Below are 21,466 nucleotides of genomic sequence, written 5' to 3'. Positions count from 1 at the left end.
TGGACATACGCATCTAAAGCCCTAACAGGACACAGCAAATTAAGTTTCTCCTGGTCTGACGTCAAAAAATGCGGAGGACAGAAAGCCTGCAGAACTATAGGTCTAACCGAAGTGGTTGGTACCTTAGGAACATACCCTGGTCTCGGACAGAGAAAAGCTTTTACCATACCAGGAGCAAATTCCAGGCACGAGGGAGCCACCGAAAGTGCTTGAATATCTCCAATTCTTTTTAGAGACGAGATAGCAAGAAGAAGGATAGTCTTTAGTGTAAGGAACTTTTCCGAAACTTCCTCGATGGGCTCGAAAGGAGCTAGGGAGAGACCTTCCAAGACGATGGCCAGATCCCAAGCTGGTACCCTCGTGCGGACTGCAGGCCTCAGCCTCAAGGCGCCACGAAGGAAGCGAGATACAAGTGGGTGTCTCCCGAGAGAACCTCCACTTGAAGGGTTTTGGTAAGCAGCTAAGGCCGCCACATACACCTTCAGTGTGGAGTGAGATAACCCTGTGGAGAGCCGGTCCTGCAGGAAATCCAGCACTGTACCAACCGGGCAGTTAACTGGGTCCTGCTGGCGCTCTCCACACCAAGAGGTGAAAAGTTTCCACCCCGCGGCATATAACTTCCTTGTGGCGGGAGCTCTGGATTGGAGGATGGTCTCAACGACCTCAGTCGAGAGACCAGAATCTATGAGCTGGGCCCCCTCAGAGGCCAAGCCCACAGCCTCCATAGTTCTGGGCGGGGGTGAAAGATCGACCCACTCGCCTGAGAGAGTAGATCTCTCCTGATCGGAATCTCTAGGGGAGAGCCGTCGAGGAGAGACACTAGGTCCGCAAACCATACTCGGGCCGGCCAGAACGGGGCTATTAGCAGAAGACTGAGCCCGTCCCGGCGAACCCTCTCCAGAACTCCCGGGAGCAGAGTGATCGGGGGAAAAGCGTACAGACGTGACCTCGGCCACGGATGTACCATCGCGTCCAACCCCAGTGGGGCTGGCAGGCTGAGAGAGAACCACAGTGGACAATGTGATGTCTCTCTGGAAGCAAATAGATCTACCTCGGCACGACCGAAATGTTCCCATAGGAGCTCCACCACCTCGGGGTGAAGACTCCATTCCCCGGGCCTCGGCCCCTGCCTCGACAGGATGTCTGCCCCCTGATTTAAGTACCCTGGGAGATAAATAGCTCTCAAAGAAAGAATTCTCCCCTGGGACCATAGGAGAATCTGACGTGCCAGTTTGTAAAGTGGGCGAGAACGCAGACCCCCCTGATGGTTGATATAAGAGACCACCGATGTGTTGTCTGTTCGAACAAGAACATGGTGGCCCCTTAGGTCTGGGAGGAAGTGTTTCAGAGCCTGAAACACTGCCAACATCTCTAGACAATTTATGTGCCATAGACGGTGATGGTCCCCCCACAGACCCCGAGCTGGGCGACCACTCATGATCGCCCCCCACCCCGTGAGAGAGGCATCTGTCGTTAGCATAACGCGACGACAAGGAGCTCCCAACACCGGGCCTTGGGACAGAAACCGAGGATCTTTCCACATAACCAGGGCGCGAAGACATCGTCGCGAACTCATGATCATGCGAAACGGATTTCCCCTCTGGGAGAATCCCCTGGTTCTGAGCCACCACTGTAACGGTCTCATGTGCAGGAGGCCAAAAGGTATCACGTTGGACGCAGCTGCCATGAGACCTAACAGTCTCTGGAACTGTTTTACAGTGGACGACTGGCCTAGCTTGACCTGATCTACTGCGGCGAGAATCGAAGCAACACGAGCAGGTGACAACTGTGCCTGCATCGTCGTCGAATTCCACACTACACCGAGAAAAGTGGTTCTCTGTAATGGAGAAAGAACACTCTTCTTGGCGTTGAGCCTCAACCCCAACCTCTTGATGTGAGCAAGAACGACATCTCGGTGCCGAACCGCCTGCTGTTCTGATTGAGCTAGAATTAACCAATCGTCTATATAGTTCAGAATACGAATGCCCTGCAGCCTCAGCGGGGCTATAGCTGCATCCATACACTTCGTGAACGTGCGGGGTGACAGTGCTAGGCCAAACGGAAGAACCCGATATTGGTACGCTTCGCCCCCGAAAGCGAACCTCAGGAACTTCCTGTGTTGAGGGAGGATGGATACATGGAAGTAGGCGTCCTTTAGGTCTATCGTGACAAACCAGTCCTCGGATCTGATTTGTGACACGATCTGTTTGAGAGTGAGCATCTTGAATTTGAGCTTCCCTACAGTGCGATTTAAGAAACGCAGATCTAGAATGGGACGCAGCCCTCCATCTTTTTTCGGAACGATGAAGTACCGGCTGTAGTATCCTAACTCCCTGCTGGGCGGAGGAACCCGTTCTATAGCCCCTTTGTGCAGCAGAGTTTCTACCTCCTGTTCTAATACCAGAGCCTGCTCGGGGCCCACCACCGTGGGCAGAACCCCTCTGAACCGAGGTGGACGCGTTCTGAACTGAATAGCGTACCCGTTCTTTATAATATTCAGGACCCACTGAGAAACATTGGGAAGCATTTCCCATTCCGCCAGGAACTCTACTAAGGGAACCAGCCTCTCGAGGCTGGCCTCTGGATGAACATCCCGAGTGACAGACACAGCGCCCTGTAACATACTGGCAGGAAACAGCTGGTCTGAGCACTCCACAACCCTCCTCGGAGGGGGCGAGCGTCCCTCGGGAAATCGCTCGCCGAGTCTCTCTACGCCATGTATAGGCAGGGTCAGTAGAACAGACCCCTGAGGGCATCGAGAAAGACAGGGCGCCGTGTCTTTGAGCGGCGAACTCAAGTCTTTCCCGATGGGGACCACCCTCAGAGTCCTGACGTTCAGCCCGTCAGGACTTTTTCGACGCGGCCTTCCTGGCGACAATGACTGACCTCAGATCAGTCCTGCCCCGAGAAGGCCGCGCCGGAGAGCGCCCCGCCTCGTCCCTCCAGTTTGTCTGCGGGGGGCACGAGACGCGACACTCCGCTTCTGCTGTGCTCTTTTAGAAGACGAACTCGACGGCTGGGACTGCCCTCGCTCAGCAGCCCCAGTGATGCGCACTTTGAGAGGGATAAACTTATGAAAAGCAGCCGCCTGTTTTTTCTTTTCCTGGAACCTCTCAGTGACAGAGTGAAGAGCGTCATCGAAGAGGCCCGCAGGCGAAACAGGAGCATTTAATAGGAGAGATTTATCTTTTTCTTTCATAGAGGTTTGACTCAACAATAAATGCCTTTCTGTGGCCACCATGGCTGCCATAGACCGGCCAACAGATTTAGCTGTTTCCCTGGTGGCCCGGAGAGTGAGATCAGCAGTCTGCCTGAGCTCATTGATCATATCTGCCGAAATTTCTCCCCCCTCACACACATCTTTGAGCAGGTCAGCCTGATAAGCCTGCATAATGGCCATTGTATGCAAACATGCAGCCGCCTGCCCAGCCGCCGAGTAAGCCTTCCCCACCAGCACAGAAGTATTTTTCAGTGGTCTAGAAGGAAGAGCCGGTGCTTTAAGCGAAGATGCCGAGGCAGGAGAGAGATAGCTCGCGAGCGTCTCCTCCGCCTTCGGCATCGTCACATATCCAGCAGACTTTGCACCAAAAATATTACCATAAGCATTGGATTGATTGGTATATATTCTGCTCGAAAAAGGTCTAACCCAGGTCTTTGAAACCTCAGCATGAAGGTCTGGGAAGAACGGTAAGCACCGGCGAGAAGGCTGAGGACGTGCAGAGAGAAATCTATCATTTAGTTTGCTTTTATTTCTAGATTCTTGTTTATCAGTTGGCCATTCAATACTGAGTTTTTCAACAGCCCGAGATAACACATCCATTAAACCTTCTTCAGCAGTATAATGAAGTGAGCTAGTTTCCTCTGATGCCAAACTTTCGACATCCAGATCCTCAGAACTGGATAATCTAAGTTCCACATCATCGCGTGCCTCCACCCGGGCAGAAGTAACCGCCACAGCGCGTGCTTCCAGAGCCGGGTGAGAGGCACTGGATCCCGCCGGAGAAAGCTGAGATAGGGCGGGGCCCGTCTCAGCGTCGCCGGTGAGATCCATCTGCGAACCCCAAGTCAAGCGCCGCCGCTCTGCCTCAACAGAAGCGGGACCCGAGCCCTGGGGAGCTCGCAACAAACCACTCTCCTCAAAGAGCGATCGCCGCGAGCGCAGAGTTCTCAAAGGAAAACGCTCGCAATGCTCACAATCGACTCCCTCGAGAGCCGACTGAGCATGCTGAACTCCCAAACAAGCTACACATAACTCGTGAGAATCCCTACCCGTGATGTAACGTGTACAGGGGGAACACACTTTCTATACTGCTCGCTCATTTTGGTTTTTTTATATATATATATATATATATATATATAGTGAAAACTCCTGACAAAATCAGACAAACACAATCGAAAGATATCAGACACACACAGAGCGCTGCTGAAGTAACAGAAGCTGGTGGCTTGTGTATTCAGGGGATATTTATAGCTTCCTGGTCGGTGACGTCACCCGCTGTGACGCTCCATTGACTGATTTCATTCATGCTTCAGACGCGCTACGCTGGGGGGCGTTCCCATTGCGATTACACGCAGCGGTAGTCCCTGAAGGGGAACGTGAAACGTTGCGCGTCGAGTTCATATAGGATCTTGTCTGTAGGCTATATAGTTTTCCTCCCATAGAGCCTATTATTACGAAAAAGCTTAACGTCAATGCAGTAAGACGGTGATATTAAAACTCAGTAGCCGATACACTTTATTGATCATGCAATGCGCTATTGCACGTGAAGCGTTTTATAATGGTTTTCTTTGTGAGCTGTTCATAATCTGATTGCCTCTATAAAGTATGCTTTATTAATAAGGTAGTAGGCCTATATTGTGTACTAAATTTGGTGCTTCAATTTAATATCACTCACATTAATGCGTTTTAAATGGGGATCACGCTTGATTACGCTGCCGTTGTCTGTTTTAGCAGAATACTGCCATCTAGTGGTAGCAGGTTTTATCAGACAGTGTGTGTGTGGATCGTGCAAGGCGAAACCGGCGAAATGAAAGTCTCAAAATCCAAATGAATCAAATAGGATCGACTCAGAAACGAGTCAATGAATGCACGCGTGTCACCTCATCCACAAATGCACATCTTACTTGTTGCATGCACAAATTCTGGCCTACATTAATACAAAATTGAGGTTTTGTATTAACAACTGTCTCTATTTGTACAAAATGCTGCACATTCATGTGATTCTGGATTTTGCACACACTTAAATTACTATTTATTTGTGGAAAAACATTTGTATTCACAAAAATGTCTCTATTTGTACAAATTGCTACACATTCATTCATTTTTTTAAATTTTGCACACGCAAGTTGAAAGGCATGGATAAAACATTTCTGCAACATGTATCAAGTTCATTGATAAGCGTGCTTGCACGTGTTAATCATTTTGATACTATATTCATTCCATAGGGAAAGTGCACTTTTTACATGAACTAGTTCAAAGTTCAGTTCATACTTTAAAATTTTGAACTAGTTCATTCATAGTTCTTTTTTTCCATACGTTGCTGCAAGCTAGTATTTTTCAAAATTATTGCCACAGCTAACCCATATAGAACTACACACAGCAATTATTTTATCGGTGGGCAAAGTTTGAACAGAAATTTAAGATTTTTCCCATCCTCACGGACCTTGTCATAAAACTTGTTTAAATGATCATATGACGCCTCCTTGCTGCATTTTGTGTTGATGACGCATGCGGAGGTGCGACACTGGTGCTGGTGTTGCCAGATTGGGTGTTTTTCCGCTACATATTAAGGCCTGTTTACGTGTGTTTTAGCCGGGTTTTCGCCTGGTAAGCTCTATAGAATTCTGACACCCTATTGAACAAAGTTAAACTGAGAGAGCATGCCGTTCACAGACACCAGAATGAACTAGTTCACAGTAACGTTCATCAGGCAGTAATACAGTACGTTTAGTTCACGTTCGCCCCAAAATATGAACGAGTTCATGAACTATCGTTCAATGAATGCGTTCAGGAACAACACTGGGTGTCAGATGAGGTCAGGAAACGAGCACATTCAGAAACACATGGATGAAAAGACATCTTGAAAAAGATGCTGATCGCCTGTGCTGCTTTTTTAGTGGAACTGCTCTTGTAGCTAAAGCTCCCAGAGATGAATGTTGCATTGTCTGCACCCAGCACGCTGAACACACACACCACTGGAATGCGCCTTCATACCAGCCGAGTAGAACCCACAACGAGCTGAAAGAAAAACAAACAGAAATCTCACTGGCCAATGTTCATTGGCTCGTTTTGTTACTTGGAGGTGATTGGGCTCCCAGGCGAGACCCCAATACATCAGTATCAACGTAACGTTGAAAGTGACTGACTGAATGGGAACTAAGAGTCTGTGAAGGTGAAACTAAGACAACACAGACAGACTGGGGTGACAATAGTAATTTATTTGTGGAAAAAAATCCTGAAATTCCAGGGCTGCAAAGATAATTACAAAAACAAAAATCATCATGCTGTAGGCCATGTACAGTAATGTGAGGATTCTAGTTGTTGCACTCTCTGAAAAGGAAAACGACAACCAGTTTTGTCTGTTTATTTGCCACAGTTTTCATTTTTTTTGGTGACAAACTCTGGGCTGAACTTGAACACAGGGTAAACACCCTCTGCTGACATCACTAACACCTCTTGTGTGCGTGAGACATTGTTTGCAATTTGTGAACACAGAGCAAAATCAAGTACAAAAGATAAGCATGAGGTTTTGAAAGAGTGACTAGTGTGATCAGTTTGGTTTTGTGTACTAAGAGAAAATAGTACTTCGAAAAATAGTACCAAGGAGGGGGAAAAAGTGGTAGTAGAAGAAGACAAGACTAAAACAGGACAGTTTGAGTATGCTTTCAGCTGAAATGCAGTGTGTTTGGAATGATTGCTCATTTTCAGTGGCGGGCCGTGCATTTCACACCTAGGCCTTCAATGAATTAATAACTTTTAATGGCGTGGCAGCGCACAGACTCTTTATAAGTGTTGTGAAATTGCTGTTTTTATTTTGCACCAGCAGTTATAGGGTTAATGCAGTGAGTTGGGAAAAGACCGGTAGAGAGAGACAAGCGAGTGAGTTTGGCGTGTGCGTTAGTGTAGGCTACAGTGATTCTTGCGTTCCGATTATAAGTTCAGAAACGGAGCCTCCCTTGTCTTGTCCTTCAAGGGCTACAATAGTCCCTTGTCAGACATTACAATAGTTTGAATGTTTGAAAAAAACATTAGATCTTACAAGAAAAATAAAGAAGAATATCATATTCATCACGGAAAAAACGGGGACAAAAAAAGCATTACATCCTAATAAAGCTGAATAAGGGATTTTGTCCGGTAGTATTGAACCTGCTGGGGGTCGAGGAGGGAAAGAAACATTAATTTGTGGGTTGAAAAACTATTAAATCTACAGGAATGTATTTTAGTTTCTGCAGTTAGCTACAGATGCGTTAGCTAGCTCAGCCTCTGACTACCAGTAATAGTACGCGCTCTGACCAGCCAATCAAAGGACGTGAAAATGCCGACGTTATCGTACGCCTGCTAGATGGCCCCGGTGCAGTCAAATCGAAATCTGATTGGCTGATTAAATCTGACTGATTATCTGATTGGTTAAAGCAACGGTTTCATTTCCATTCATTTTAAGCTACAGGCGCCCGCACTGTCGATTCTGAAGGCCTCAAGGCAGATTTATTTTACCCTGGCAACACATGATGGATGAAATATAATTGGATAAAAGCGCTAAAATAAATATACAATTCTGGAAGCAGCGCAACCAAGAGAAATGCTGTGAGATTAAGAGAAGGGACTATTGGGAATAATTTAATACTCATTCATGGAAATATATTAAAGGGCAAGTCAGTGATTCTGATAGTGCTTAGGCCAGCAGAGGTCTTGCTGACCCTGACGGCCCACCACTGCTCATTTTATTATAAAGATTTTACTGCTACAGTTTTCTATATATTTCAAGATACCGCAGAAACGCACAAAATATGCTATAATTCTATTTCGCATGTGTTTTATCAGTTTGGAAAGTAGTGTGTTTCACGATTTTTAGGTTTATGGATTTTGGAAGATGTCGTCATTAAATGAAATGAAAAATTATTCACTGTTTAGTCCTCACAGACTTCTGTTTCGCTGACTGTATGAAGAGTTTTCACAGTGGCTTCAGTTTTGACCGATGTGTGTTAGCAATTGAAAAAAAAGATGAGAATAACAGTGTGGGTTAAGATTCATATCATGATGCAGACAGTATGAAGATTTTTTTTAAAAGATGACTTCTATATTGAATGATTCTTGTTAGCAATTTTGAAAAAAGGCAAGCCATCTTTATATAGCACTTTAATACAGACTATTTCAAAGCAGCTACAGTGATAATAGGAAAATGAAAAAAGTGCTATTTTGAATGAAAAAAAATGAAAAACTGCTATTTTGACCAGAATCTTTTGCATAGGCTTATGTGCAATATAAAATGTATATAATATGTTTATAATATAATAAAAAATAATATAATAAAAAATAAAATGTATAATAGTGTAAAGGTTTTACTCCTGCAAATATTCTTCTTTTTTCTGCTTTGTCAACATTAGTACAACACTGTTAAAAAGTACTTTAAAAAAATCACTATGTGGAGATATTTTTCACCAGGTTTCTAGCTGAAAGTATGTTAGCCTAGAAACTGCCCTTGATGTTATATTGTTCACAAATATATCTTTCTTAGAGAATACAGACCTCTTTGGCACTAGCCAAGTAATTTGAATACTGCACTAAATTGTGAAATACTGATATACTGGACCTTATATACACTAACAAATGAAGGAAGTTTAAATTTTGAGTTTAATCTTTTTTTTTAACCTGACACCATTCACACTCAAAACAGGAAATATACAAATATACCCACGACCAGCAAACCCAATGAACACTGTATGTACTGTATGTAGCAGCGAACTTTTACAAGCCAACTAGAAAGTAGGACCTGAAGGACATTTTGAGACATTTTGTTTCCAATGGAGACAATGAAGATTTGATTGGGAGTTATTATTTTCCTCTGTAAGGTAGGATTTTATCCAGGATGTGTTCCAAAACCTTTGGATGTTTTTATTAGTGTCTGATAGTGCTCATCATGTTCGGAGAATATATATATATATATATATATATATATATATATATATATATATATATATATATATATATATATATATATATATATATATATACATATATATATATATATAATATCTTTATTTCTTGAGAAGATGATTTTATTTGACATTATAAATGCAGTTTCTTTAATATGTTTAATGAAATTTAGTGCTAGTATTAAAAAGGTACCAAAGGTTTAAGAGACAAAAATAAAATGTCATCTGCATTGTGTATCATCTGATCATTTCATTTCCAATTTGAAATGAAATAAGCCGAAACGAGAAAACGGCGCCTTTATTCATTTTAGACATTTCGGCTTGTTTTTTAGTTTTTAATTCACAGGCACAAAAATAAATAAATGACTTCAAAATTCGTTTTCCAGTAACAGTACAGGGGAGGTCCATAATGGGCTTTGGTCCGTGTACATTTTGATAGTTTGTTTTCCAATTTGAAACGAAATAAGCAGAAACGAGAAAACGGCGCCTTTATTAATTTTTTTCAAAAAAACGTTTTTTACTTCACAGGCAAAAAACGAATAAATAATAATAATAATAATAATAATACCTTTTATTTAAAAGGCGCCTTTCAGGGCACTATATATAGAGGGCAGTATAAAGGGCACTATATATACAGGGCAATATAAAACAAGGCATAATACAAAACAAACAATGCACTGCACTACAACTCTACATCAAACAATCATATCATTAAAAGCTGATCTAAACAAATACGTTTTTATCTGAGCTTTAAAATGGGAAGTTGAATCCATTTGGCGAAAGTGCAGTGGTAAAGCATTCCATAGTTTAGGCGCCACACAACTAAAAGCTCTACCACCATAGGAACTCATCTTGAAGTTTGGAACAGACAATAATTCTGCAGAAGAGGATCTCAAAGAACGCGATGGTCTATACAAATGAAAAAGATCTAACAGATTTTGAGGTGCCAAATTATGAAGAGCTTTATATGTAAGGAGCAATATTTTGTAATGTACACGATAACGAACAGGGAGCCAGTGCAGTTGGTAAAGAGTTGGAGTTATATGATCAAAAATACGTGAGGGAGTAACAATCCTGGCTGCTGAGTTCTGGATTAACTGTAGTCTATGTAGTTGTTTTTCGGGAATATCAAATAAAAGGGAATTGCAGTAATCGATCCGAGATGTAACCAGGGCATGAATGAGTACTTCGGTACAGTGTTGAGAAAGTGAAGAACGAAGTCTAGCAATATTACGTAAATGAAAAGATGCAGCACGTGAAATTGTATTAATATGAGAACTAAAAGAAAGCAAACCATCAAATATGACCCCAAGACTTTTCACCTGAGTGGAAAAGTTAACTGAGCAATTATTAATATGCAAAGTGAAGGGTTGAGCTTTAGATAGAACAGACCTAGACCCAACAAGGAGGGCTTCGGTTTTATTAGAATTTAACTTTAGAAAATTATTAGTCATCCATATATTAACATCCTGCAAACATTTAGTAAGGTTAGATGGGGGATGAGAAGCATTAGGTTTTGTGGATATATATACTTGTGTGTCGTCAGCATAAAAATGAAAATGAATACCATAAGAATTAAAAATATGACCAAGGGGTAGAATATAAAGAATAAATAAAAGGGGACCCAACAGTGACCCCTGCGGAACACCGTGAGTGACTGAGACAGGCTCTGAATGAGCAGTCTTAATCTGTACGAACTGTTTCCTGTCGCATAAATATGAGGAAAACCAAAGAAGAACATTACTAGCTACTCCAATACAAGCCAATCGTTCCAGTAATACTGAATGACTAATAGTGTCAAAGGCAGCACTAATATCCAAAAGAATCAAAATAGACAAGAAACCAGAATCAGCAGCCAAGAGAAGATCATTTGTAACTTTAACAAGAGCAGTTTCAGTACTATGGTTCGATCTAAATCCCGACTGAAAATGCTCAAAAATGTCATTATCTTGCAAGTATGACTCAAGTTGAGTTGCTACTATTCTTTCAAGTATTTTAGATATAAAAGGAAGATTAGAAATGGGCCTATAATTCTTTAGATTATTAGGATCAGCGCCAGGTTTTTTGAGAATTGGAGTAATAGAAGCCATTTTTAATGACGAAGGAACAGTAGCAGTAGATTATGATGAACATACTATAGCTGTAATAATCGGAGAGATTGAATGAATACTAGACTTAACTAAAACGGTAGGTAAAGGATCCAGTGAGCAAGTAGATGACTTAGACTTAATGATCAGCTTAGTAATGGAATCAACTGAAGGCAGCTCAAAATTAGAGAAAGTACTTGCAGACCAACTGATATGATTATTACAAACATTTTGGTAATCACTAGACATTAAGTTAGAATGAAGTACTTCTTGATGTATACTCTCAATCTTAGATCTAAAAAAAATTGAAACAGATTCACATTGACAAGGAGAAAGTGAAACAGAATTGTGAGGTTTCAACAGTTTGTTAATAGTACTGAATAAGGTCCTTGTATTACTTTGTCCATTGGCAATGATATTCGCATAAAAAGATGGTTTTGCTCTTTCCAATTCAGCCTTATATGAAACCAGATGCTCAGAATACATCTGTTTGTGTATTTCAAGACCGGTTCGTTTGCATAGTCTCTCCAGTCGACGGCCTAAAGCCTTTTGGTGACGGAGCTCAGAAGAATACCAAGGAGAAGAGTTGACAAAAGATACAGTACGAGTTCTCACAGGAGCCACATTGTCAAGTATTTGAGACAAACTGTTATTATAAAAATTTACCAAGTCAGATGTAGGATAATTAAAACAACATCTGTTTACAGAGTAATCAATCATTCCATCCAGAACATCAAGATCAATATTCTTAATATTACGAAATGAAACAGAGCGTTGTGGCTTAACTTTAGACAATGGAATTGAGATATTAAATAAAATGGGCTTATGATCTGAGATAGAAGATTCAGAATAAGTAAAATTAAAAGGTTTGACACCTGAACAACATACAAGATCTAAAATATGTCCCTTGCTATGTGTTGGAAAATTAACATACTGCACAAAGTCAGCACAATCCAGAATTGATTTAAAATCATTATATTGAGTATTAGTAGTGTTGTCAAAATGAATGTTAAAATCTCCCATCAACACGATGTTCGGAGACAGGGTACACAGATGTGTTAAGATGGTTGAAAATTCTGTAAAGAATAAGTTCATAGTAGATGCCTTTGGTGGTCTATAAATTGTGACAACAATAGTGGGAGTTGAACCTTTGAGTTGTACGGCCAAAATTTCAAATGATGATCGCTCTGATATAGAAATCGGACAAACTTTATAGCAGTCACGATGAATAAGTGCAAGACCACCCCCTTTACCAGAGCATCGAGGTTTGCATAGGAATATCCATGAGGTGTTGCTTGATTTAGATGAAAAAAGTCATTAGGCTTCTGCCAAGTCTCAGTTAAGGACATAAAATCAGTGTTTTGGTCTTTAATAAATTTGTGAATAACAGATATCTTGTTGTTGAGTGACCGAACGTTAAAAAGAGTAAAGCAGAGTGGGGAAGGCTTGAAATCTGACCTGGGCACCAGAGCGAGCATTTCATAATCAACAGACCTCATTTTTTAGCATTTTTAGGCAGTCTTGGATTTAAAGACCAAAAAGACAGAATTTGTCCACCACGTTCAGGATTGGCAGAGTTGATTTTGATATTCCGATGAGACCCGCGATGAGTGTATTTCGGTTGGCGTAGTAGATCCGGATGATTATGCAGCGTCAGCGGAGTTGTAATTACAGATCTGAGTTTGTACAGATCTGCCACCGAGTACACCAGTCGAGGAGCAGCGCTAAACACCACGGAGGAGAAAATAATCAACATCAGCAGCTTGAAGAACCACATGATGAAATCTTGTTGAGTTATGACAGAGATGAAGGCTGAGCTGCAAACGCCAATCCTCCGCCACAAAGTCAGAAATAGTCAGACTTCAATCAGATTTCCGAGGTCCAAGGTTGCAGTAATGAGGCAAAGGCTGGATAAAATTTCCTGACTTAAAACATTCAGATATAAAACAAAAACAACAAAATAACCGGTGAGTAGCGGCAGCCAAAACGTGCCAGCGTTCACTCAACCGGAAGTGAATCTGTCATGGCGACCCAAAGGATAACAGGAAGCAAATGCGAGTAACAACTTTTAATAGAGAAAATGAACAGTCACGAGAACAAAGGATGGAAACAGTACAAGCCGATGGAGGTAGGTGACGCAGGAATTTCGATTGTCAGGTCCGTGAAGAAGTGCTGTGATGAGATGACGGTGAGACAACAATAATCCACAAGGTGACGAATAATCCACAGAACGACGAGCAACAGGAACACAAGGCAGGAACACGAAGACTGGGTCACCAACACCGACAACATCAAACAACGATCTGACAAGGATGAGAAAACAGCGGTGAGCATATAAAGTGTGGTGAGAGTGCTTGCAGCTGGTGATGTAATGATGATCAGCTAGAGCGGATCAGGTAATGACATACATTCACGCCCACTACACACGTGCACTCATACAACAACATAAACACAAGACTAGAAGGGACAGTGAATGTATCTACCGTGACAGTACCCCTCCTCCTAAGAACGCCTCCTGGCGTTCCCAGGCTCCCTTACCTGTCGATTGTAATCATCGATAAGGGAGTGATCCAGGATGTCTCTGGCAGGCACCCAACTTCTCTCCTCCGGACCGTAACCTTCCCAGTCCACCAAGTACTAAAATCCATGCCTGGAGTCCAAAATGCGGTTAACCAAATATGTGGTCTCCACATCTACTAGTCGCGGTGGGGGAGGAACCGGTGTAGGCGGATTAATGTGACGATGAAACACGGGTTTGATCTTTGAAACATGAAAGAGGGAATGGACCCTCCTGTACGCAGGGGGTAACTTGAGGCGGACTGCCACCGGACTAATGATCTTGGTGACAGGAAATGGGCTGATAAATTTGGGTGCAAGTTTATTAGAGACAGTGCGAAGAGGAATGTTCCTGGTTGAAAGCCACACTTTTTGACCAACGACGTATACGGGAGACGTATACGTACTCCACCTTAGACAGTTGTTGGCTCTAAGAGGAAGGATGCTTGGAGACCAAACATCGCAACACCCTCTCCAAATCTTGGTTGGCTCTTTCGGTCTGGCCATTGCTCTGGGGATGGAACCCTGAGGACAGACTAACCGTCGCCCCCAGTAACCTACAAAACTCTTGCCAAAATTTGGACACGAACTGGGGTCCCCTGTAGGAAACCACGTCTCTCGGGAGGCCATGTAACTGAAAGACGTGGTCAACGATCGTCACCGCTGTCTCCTTGGCTGAGGGTAATTTGGGCAAGGGAATAAAATGGGCCGCCTTCGAGAATCGGTCCACCACATTCAAGACTACTGTGTTACCCTGGGAGGGTGGGAGGGCGGTGATAAAATCTAGAGCCATTTGGGACCAAGGTCTCAAAGGAACCGGCAGCGGCTGAAGTAACCCGTCTGGAGGTCGATTGGAAGTCTTACCAGTGGCACAGATCGAGCAAGCCAAAAAAAAATCGGGAATGTCGCGAGCCATAAGTGGCCACCAGAACCATTGCTTGACTAAAAAACTAGTGCGATTAACTCCTGGATGGGAAGCCACGTTGGAGCTATGACCCGACTGGATGACGTCCGACCGTAATCCCTCCGGTACAAATAAACGATTCGGCTGGCAATCGGGCGGAGGCGTTACCCCTTCTAAGGTCTTCTTGACCCTCGATTCGACCTCACATGTGAGTGTGGAAACATATAGGGTTTCGGGTAAAATACACTCTGGAGTGGACGGGCATTCGGAAAAATCAAATATACGAGATAAAGCGTTGGGCTTGATGTTCTTCGAACCCGGACGGTATGAGAGAGAAAAATCAAAACGACCGAAAAAAAGTGCTCACCGAGCCTGCCTGGCGTTCAATCTTTTGGCGGTCCTAATGTATTCTAGGTTCTTGTGATCGGTCCAGACGATAAAAGGTACCCCCGACCCTTCTAACCAGTGGCACCATTCCTCCAATGCTAACTTGACTGCCAACTACTCCCTGTTACCAATGTCGTAATTACGTTCGGCATGGGATAGACGATGAGACAAAAACGCGCAGGGATGCATCTTGTCGTCTGTGGAAGAGCATTGGGATAACACTGCACCTACTCCCACCTCTGACGCGTCGACCTCCACCACGAACTGACGTGAAGAATCAGGGGCGACGAGGATGGGGGCCGAAACGAAGTGGCCTTTAAGTTTGGCAAACACAGCCTCGGCTGTGTCTGACCACCTGAACGTAGTTCTGGGGGAGGTCAAGGCAGTCAGAGCCGCGACTAGTTGGCTGAGGTTGCGAATACAACGCCAGTAGAAATTGCCGAACCCCAGAAACCTCTGCAGGGCCTTGCGGGAATCTGGGCTTGGCCAATCCACCACAGCCTTAATCTTCTCAGGATCCATCCGCATTCTCTCAGACGAGACGATGTACCCTAGAAAGGAAACAGACTGTGCATGAAGATCGCATTTCTCCGCCTTGACAAAAAGCCCATTCTCTAGCAACTTCTGAAGCACCCTGTCGGACGTGTTGCACATGTTCCTGGAGAGAAGAAGGAAAAATCAATATGTCATCCAGGTGGACATATATGAACTGATCGATCATACCTCGCAACAGGTCATTGACTAGTGCCTGGAAAACTGCTGGGGAGTTGGACAGCCCGAACGGCATGACCAAGTATTCAAAGTGCCCCCTGGGGATGTTAAACGCAGTTTTCCACTCATCCCCCTCCCTGATGCGGACCAAATGATAAGCGTTACGCAAATCCAGTTTTGTGAAGATGGATGCTCCCTGTAACCTCTCGAAAGCTGAAGACATCAACGGTAAAGGATAAGTATTCTTTACCGTGATGTTATTCAGCCCTCGGTAATCAATGCAAGGTCGCAGAGAACCATCCTTCTTCCCAACAAAAAAGAACCCCGCCCCCGCCGGAGAAGAGGAAGGGCGAATGAACTTGGTTGCTAGAGAATCAGAAATATATTTCTCCATAGCCTCCCTCTCAGGAATAGAGAGTGAATATAACTTGCCTTTAGGCGGAGACTTACCTGGCAGTAAATCTATAGCACAGTCATAGGGACGATGCGGAGGGAAAGAAGCAGCCTGAGACTTACTGAACACCTCCTTCAGGTCCAGATACTCCGCGGGCACGTTAGACAAATCCCCTGTCTCCTCCTGAAACACAGAAACAGGCACAGACGAACAGGCAGACACAAGACAAGACTTATGACATTCCTTGCTCCACTCCAGCACAGCTTTATGATGCCAGTCCACTCGGGGGTTGTGTCGGATGAGGCAAGGGTGACCAAGGACGATGGGTGCCAGGGGTGAGTCCAGTATATAGAATGAAATAGTCTCAGAATGGTTGCCGGATGTGATGAGGGTGATATCTTCAGTGGAAAAGGAAATGGTGGGGAGTTCTTGGCCATTTAGTGCGTGAACCACGATTCTGTGTGTGAGGGGTTTGAGGGGAATCAGGAATTTCTGTGCAAAGTGTGGTCCATAAAATTACCTTACGCCCCCGAGTCCAGAAGTGCTTGACAGTCGTGCTTGTGGACTGACCATCTTAGTCTTACCGGGAGGAGCGTGGAGGTAGATGTAGATGAGGACTTCCTGGCGGAGATCCCACCCGATAGTAGCCTCAGATTTACTATCGGGCTTGGCCTTTTACCGGGCAGTTATATGCATAGTGTCCCGCTCCTCCACAATGCAGGCAAAGGCCCTGGGATCTCCGCCTCTCCCTCTCCTCCCGGGAAAGCCGAGCTCAACCAACCTGCATGGGTTTGTGATCGACAACTGGGCTGACCACGTCACTGCCACTGGATCGTGGACCGTCGAATCCTAAAAGCGTGCGGGTGGACGGAGCTCGACGCTCGGCCCTTGACAACCGAGCGTCCACCCGCAGTGCGTGGTCGATCAGTCCGTTCAGTGTGGTGGGAACCAGGGCGTAGATCTCCTTTTGGACGCGGTCAGCCAACCCATGCAGGAACATGTCCCACTGCGCCTCCTCGTTCCATCCACACTCCGCCGCCAGGGTCCGGAATTCAATCGAGAAATCAGAAACAGATCTCTCTCCTTGACGTAACTGCCAATGTTCTGGCTGCTTCTCTTCCCGACATGGCCCAGTCGAAGACCTGTTTCATCTCGGCGGAGAGTGTCAGGAACGAGTTACAGCACGTGTGCTGGCTCTCCCACACCGCCGTTCCCCATAGTGCCGCCTTCCCAGTCAGCAAAGTCAAAACAAAAGCTACCTTGGCTGGTTCAGTGTTGAAAGTGCGAGGTTGCAGTGCGAAGTGCATGGCGCAGCGGGTCAAAAACGCTCTGCAATGAGCCGGTTCTCCAGAGTTGGCTTCTGGGATGGGTAGGCGAGGCTCCGACTGGGAGGGGTTCTCTGATGGTGTGGGGGGAACGGCTGGTGCGGGTGGCGCAGAGGGAGCACGTAGGCGTTGGATCTGCTGGGTGAGCTCGGACACCTGCGTCACCGGGGCTTGTACTGTGCGACCCGTGCCGCCGATCTCTCTTTCTTGTGAGTCCAGTCTCCAAATACTGTGGTGAATGAAATCCTCCAGGGTTGATGAATGCGCGCTCGCTGCTTTTGTTCCATGGTCAGATCGTTCTGTCATGGCGACCCAAGGGATAACAGGAAGCAAATGCGAGTAACATCTTTTAATAGAGAAAATGAACAGTTACAAGAACAAACGGTGGAAATAGTACAAGCCGATGGAGGTAGGTGACTCAGGGACTTGACGATGGTCAGGTCCGTGAAGAAGTGCTGTAATGAGATGACGGTGAGACAACAATAATCCACAAGGTGACGAATAATCCACAGAACGACGAGCAACAGGAACACAAGGCAGGAACACGAAGACTGGGTCACCAACACCGACAACATCATACAGCGATCTGACAAGGATGAGAAAACAGCGGTGAGCATATAAAGCATGGTGAGAGTGCTTGCAGCTGGTGATGTAATGATGATCAGCTAGAGCGGATCAGGTAATGACATACATTCACACCCACTACACACGTGCACTCATACAACAACAGAAACACAAGACTAGAAGGGACAGTGAATGTGTCTACCGTGACAAAATCTGAGCCTGTGACGTCATCAGTAATTCCCCAAGTCTTTTCAACAAAATAATAGTCCTATGGCTCTGCGTACCGCTTCTTAAACTATACAGGGCTGTGCAACTTAACGTGTTTCACAGGAATATTTATTTCAGAAATATTAAATATTAATCTGCACCCAGACGGTTTTATTTAGCTGTGCAGAGTTAAATCTGTATGGTGCTGCACAGACCGCGCAGAGCGGGTGAAGCACAGACCAATGTTCTGTCAAGTGTAAATACGCAGCAGTCATAATAGGCTTGTTCGACTTGAACCGGCGCTGCACAGACCGATCGGTTGATGACATCAAAGTACTGCGAGAGCGATTCAAAAGCATAAGGAGCCGTCTGCTCTCTAATCGCTCTCGCGGTACTTTGATGTCATCAACCGATCGGTCTGTGCAGCGCCAGTTCAAGTCGAACAAACCTATTAACTCTTCTTGACTCTTCTTCAGTTTTTGACAAGGGGTGGTCATTGTAAATACTGTAATGCAAAACTGCTGACGGTAGGTGGTGGTTCCTACCGATGATAGTAAATTAATATGTAACTAATCATAGCCGCGAGAGTGAGACAGCGAGATTATTGACAGGACAATAGCGGAGGAAAAAACTCGAGATAGCCTAACATGTGTTAGTAAAAAAATATTTATTTGTTATTTAATATAAGTGAGTTTGTATTTGAAAACAACAACAACAAAGAAACAATCAAATAACAGTGTGGACCACAAACTGAGCTGTGCGTTCATTTAAAGCAACATTTCCAAATATCTTTTATTTATTTGTTATGATCAGTGTTGGGCGAGTTAATTTAAAAAAGTAATTACTTACAGTTACTAGTCACTACTTCCAAAAAGTAACTAAATTAATTACTCAGTTACAAATTATAAAAGTAACTAGTTAATTCAGAAAGTAACTATTGCGTTACTTTCAAGTACATTTTTAAATGCTCTAATGTAACCCCACCTCCACCCCTCTTTAACGGAACTTAACATACATGTGCATGTTCAATTATTAACGATAAACCTGAATATTATAATGAAATACACACTTAATTCAATACATTATTAACAGAAACAATGTACACAAATCTAAACTATTTTAATGTTACCGTGGGGCAAAGTGAGACTGGCCTCCAATCAAATGCCATGTAGATATTATGTTTATATAGTGGATCGATACAAATAACACAATAGATGTTTTGAGACATTTGATATCTATTGCCCCTCAACAGACCACAACTGGGTAAAATTAAATTATGCTTGTTAAACACCAAAAAGAAATAACAAATATATACACTCTTTGTAGTAGCCTACAAATAAAACAAAACAAAAAATGTTTATTACTTTATTACTCCTTAATAAAGGAGTCCAGACATTAGAAAAATATCAGTACATGCGTTTTATATTTAATATGAGGGAAATACACATGTGGGACGTGACAGAAAAAATCTTTAACTTTTAGGTGGCAAAATATGTTTTAGTAATTCTGTTATTTACAATGTGCAATACTACCCACCGGATGAAGAAGGGTTGGCCCTCCACAGAACATAAAATATTCATTTTATTTAATTTTTCGTGTTCACATTAAGAGGAAAAAACAATGTTACGGACGTGACAGTTCTCCGTTACGGACGTGACCGCTCTGAAAGGCGACTTTAAAACTTTCACAGAGACCTCAAACAGAAAGCACAAAGCCTTTCTTTAAAGGGAATTTCGTTTTGTATTAATTGTATCTTAATTTTAATCAATGTTTCATCAACCAATTACCTGGATTTAATAAATAAGAAGTAAATATAGCAGACAATAGATAATCACGACCAGGAGGCGCCGGCGCGTGAACTGCAGCTCGTCTCATAAATGAACCGAAATTCAGCTTATAAGGTAGCGTACTTGCCTCACAGACCTGAGAAATATATCTATATTGAAATATCTACTTTTAAACAGGACAATACAAAACGAAAGAAAACAGACTATCTGCTTATGTAGTATGAAATATGCATTTCTCTCTGGCGCTTTAACTACTGCGAAGATCGCGAGTCAGCATCGTCAACTTCATTTTTGCAGCCAACACTGACACAAAAAACACTTGCTTATTAACCCCTTAACTGTCACCTGCCTGTATACGGGCAACCGAAATTTACTTCAAAATATTACTATTAAATCCTAATTTAATCACGACAAACTATTTATCGTTGGAAAGGTCTAAGACTCCTTAATAGATATTTTAGCGCTGTTTTTTTTTTAAATGTACACAATTAAAATGTCTTCTTACTGTATTTGACATATTAATAATAATTTATTTTGCCGGTTCTTTGTGACAGCTTTTATGTCCTTTATTGGCAACATAGGTCACCCTCAGCACCCATACTCCCCGCGGTATTAACTAATGTACAGTATGCTGTGTTGCATACATAGTTTAAATCTTTGGAATTTGAATTTTTTCAATTATTTTCCTCTAAATCACTTTACAGTGTGATGAAAATAAACATTTCTTAAAGAATGTTGTATCACTCTATTAGCACCCTTATGTCTATGTTCTATACTGTAATAGACATTGTCCAGCGAAATTGGGTTTTTGTAAGAAAAATGTTGTAAGCAAGTGTAGAATTGTTTTTTTTTTTAAACCTGTAAATGTCATCACTTTCTTAATATTTAATCAACACCAATTGCAGTAGCCTAATATATAGGCTGTCTGATGAAATCTGTATCTGACATGGAATTTAGATGTATTTACACAGTTTTATGCAGCTCAAATGTGGCACAGTAAGTGCATTTACATATAAATTTCAATTGCATGCTAAGAGACTATTAAATGCCACAGTGAAAAATATGAAGTTACATGTAACAATACTTTCAATATGAAAGACCGCCGTAGGTGGCACCAAGTCAGCCATAAGCCAATTACATAATTATATCATGAAAATACGATACATTAACTCAGTTGCATTGGTCTCAGTTTCTTTAAATTTGGTTGCATTACTGTCGGCCCATCATAATCATGGCTGTATAATCAAAAAATATGAGAAACATGCATGCGTCAATAAAATGTATTGCATCAAAACCACAGGAGCTTATGCAATTAGTAGGCTACCACTCTATACCCATAAATAAATTAATGTGTAGCCTATGTATATTTACCGAGGCACTTCATAAACCCA

The 21,466-nt window shown here is 43.1% G+C and overlaps 1 protein-coding gene across 1 annotated transcript in view; it reads left to right on the top strand.

Annotated features, from left to right (window-relative positions):
- LOC143710808 (cadherin-1-like) overlaps positions 1-21,466 on the top strand; it is a 46,062-nt gene that overhangs the window by 6,706 nt on the left and 17,890 nt on the right. The window contains exon 2 of the mRNA XM_077202000.1: positions 9,050-9,069. Coding sequence (XP_077058115.1) covers positions 9,050-9,069 — 20 coding nt within the window. The remainder of the gene's footprint in view (positions 1-9,049; positions 9,070-21,466) is intronic.

This window comes from Siphateles boraxobius, unplaced genomic scaffold (genome assembly GCF_051911475.1).
Source record: "Siphateles boraxobius isolate OS27281-9 unplaced genomic scaffold, OSU_SipBor_1 48, whole genome shotgun sequence".
Classification (NCBI taxonomy): domain Eukaryota; kingdom Metazoa; phylum Chordata; class Actinopteri; order Cypriniformes; family Leuciscidae; genus Siphateles; species Siphateles boraxobius.
This window is presented reverse-complemented; position numbering and strand designations above follow the sequence as displayed.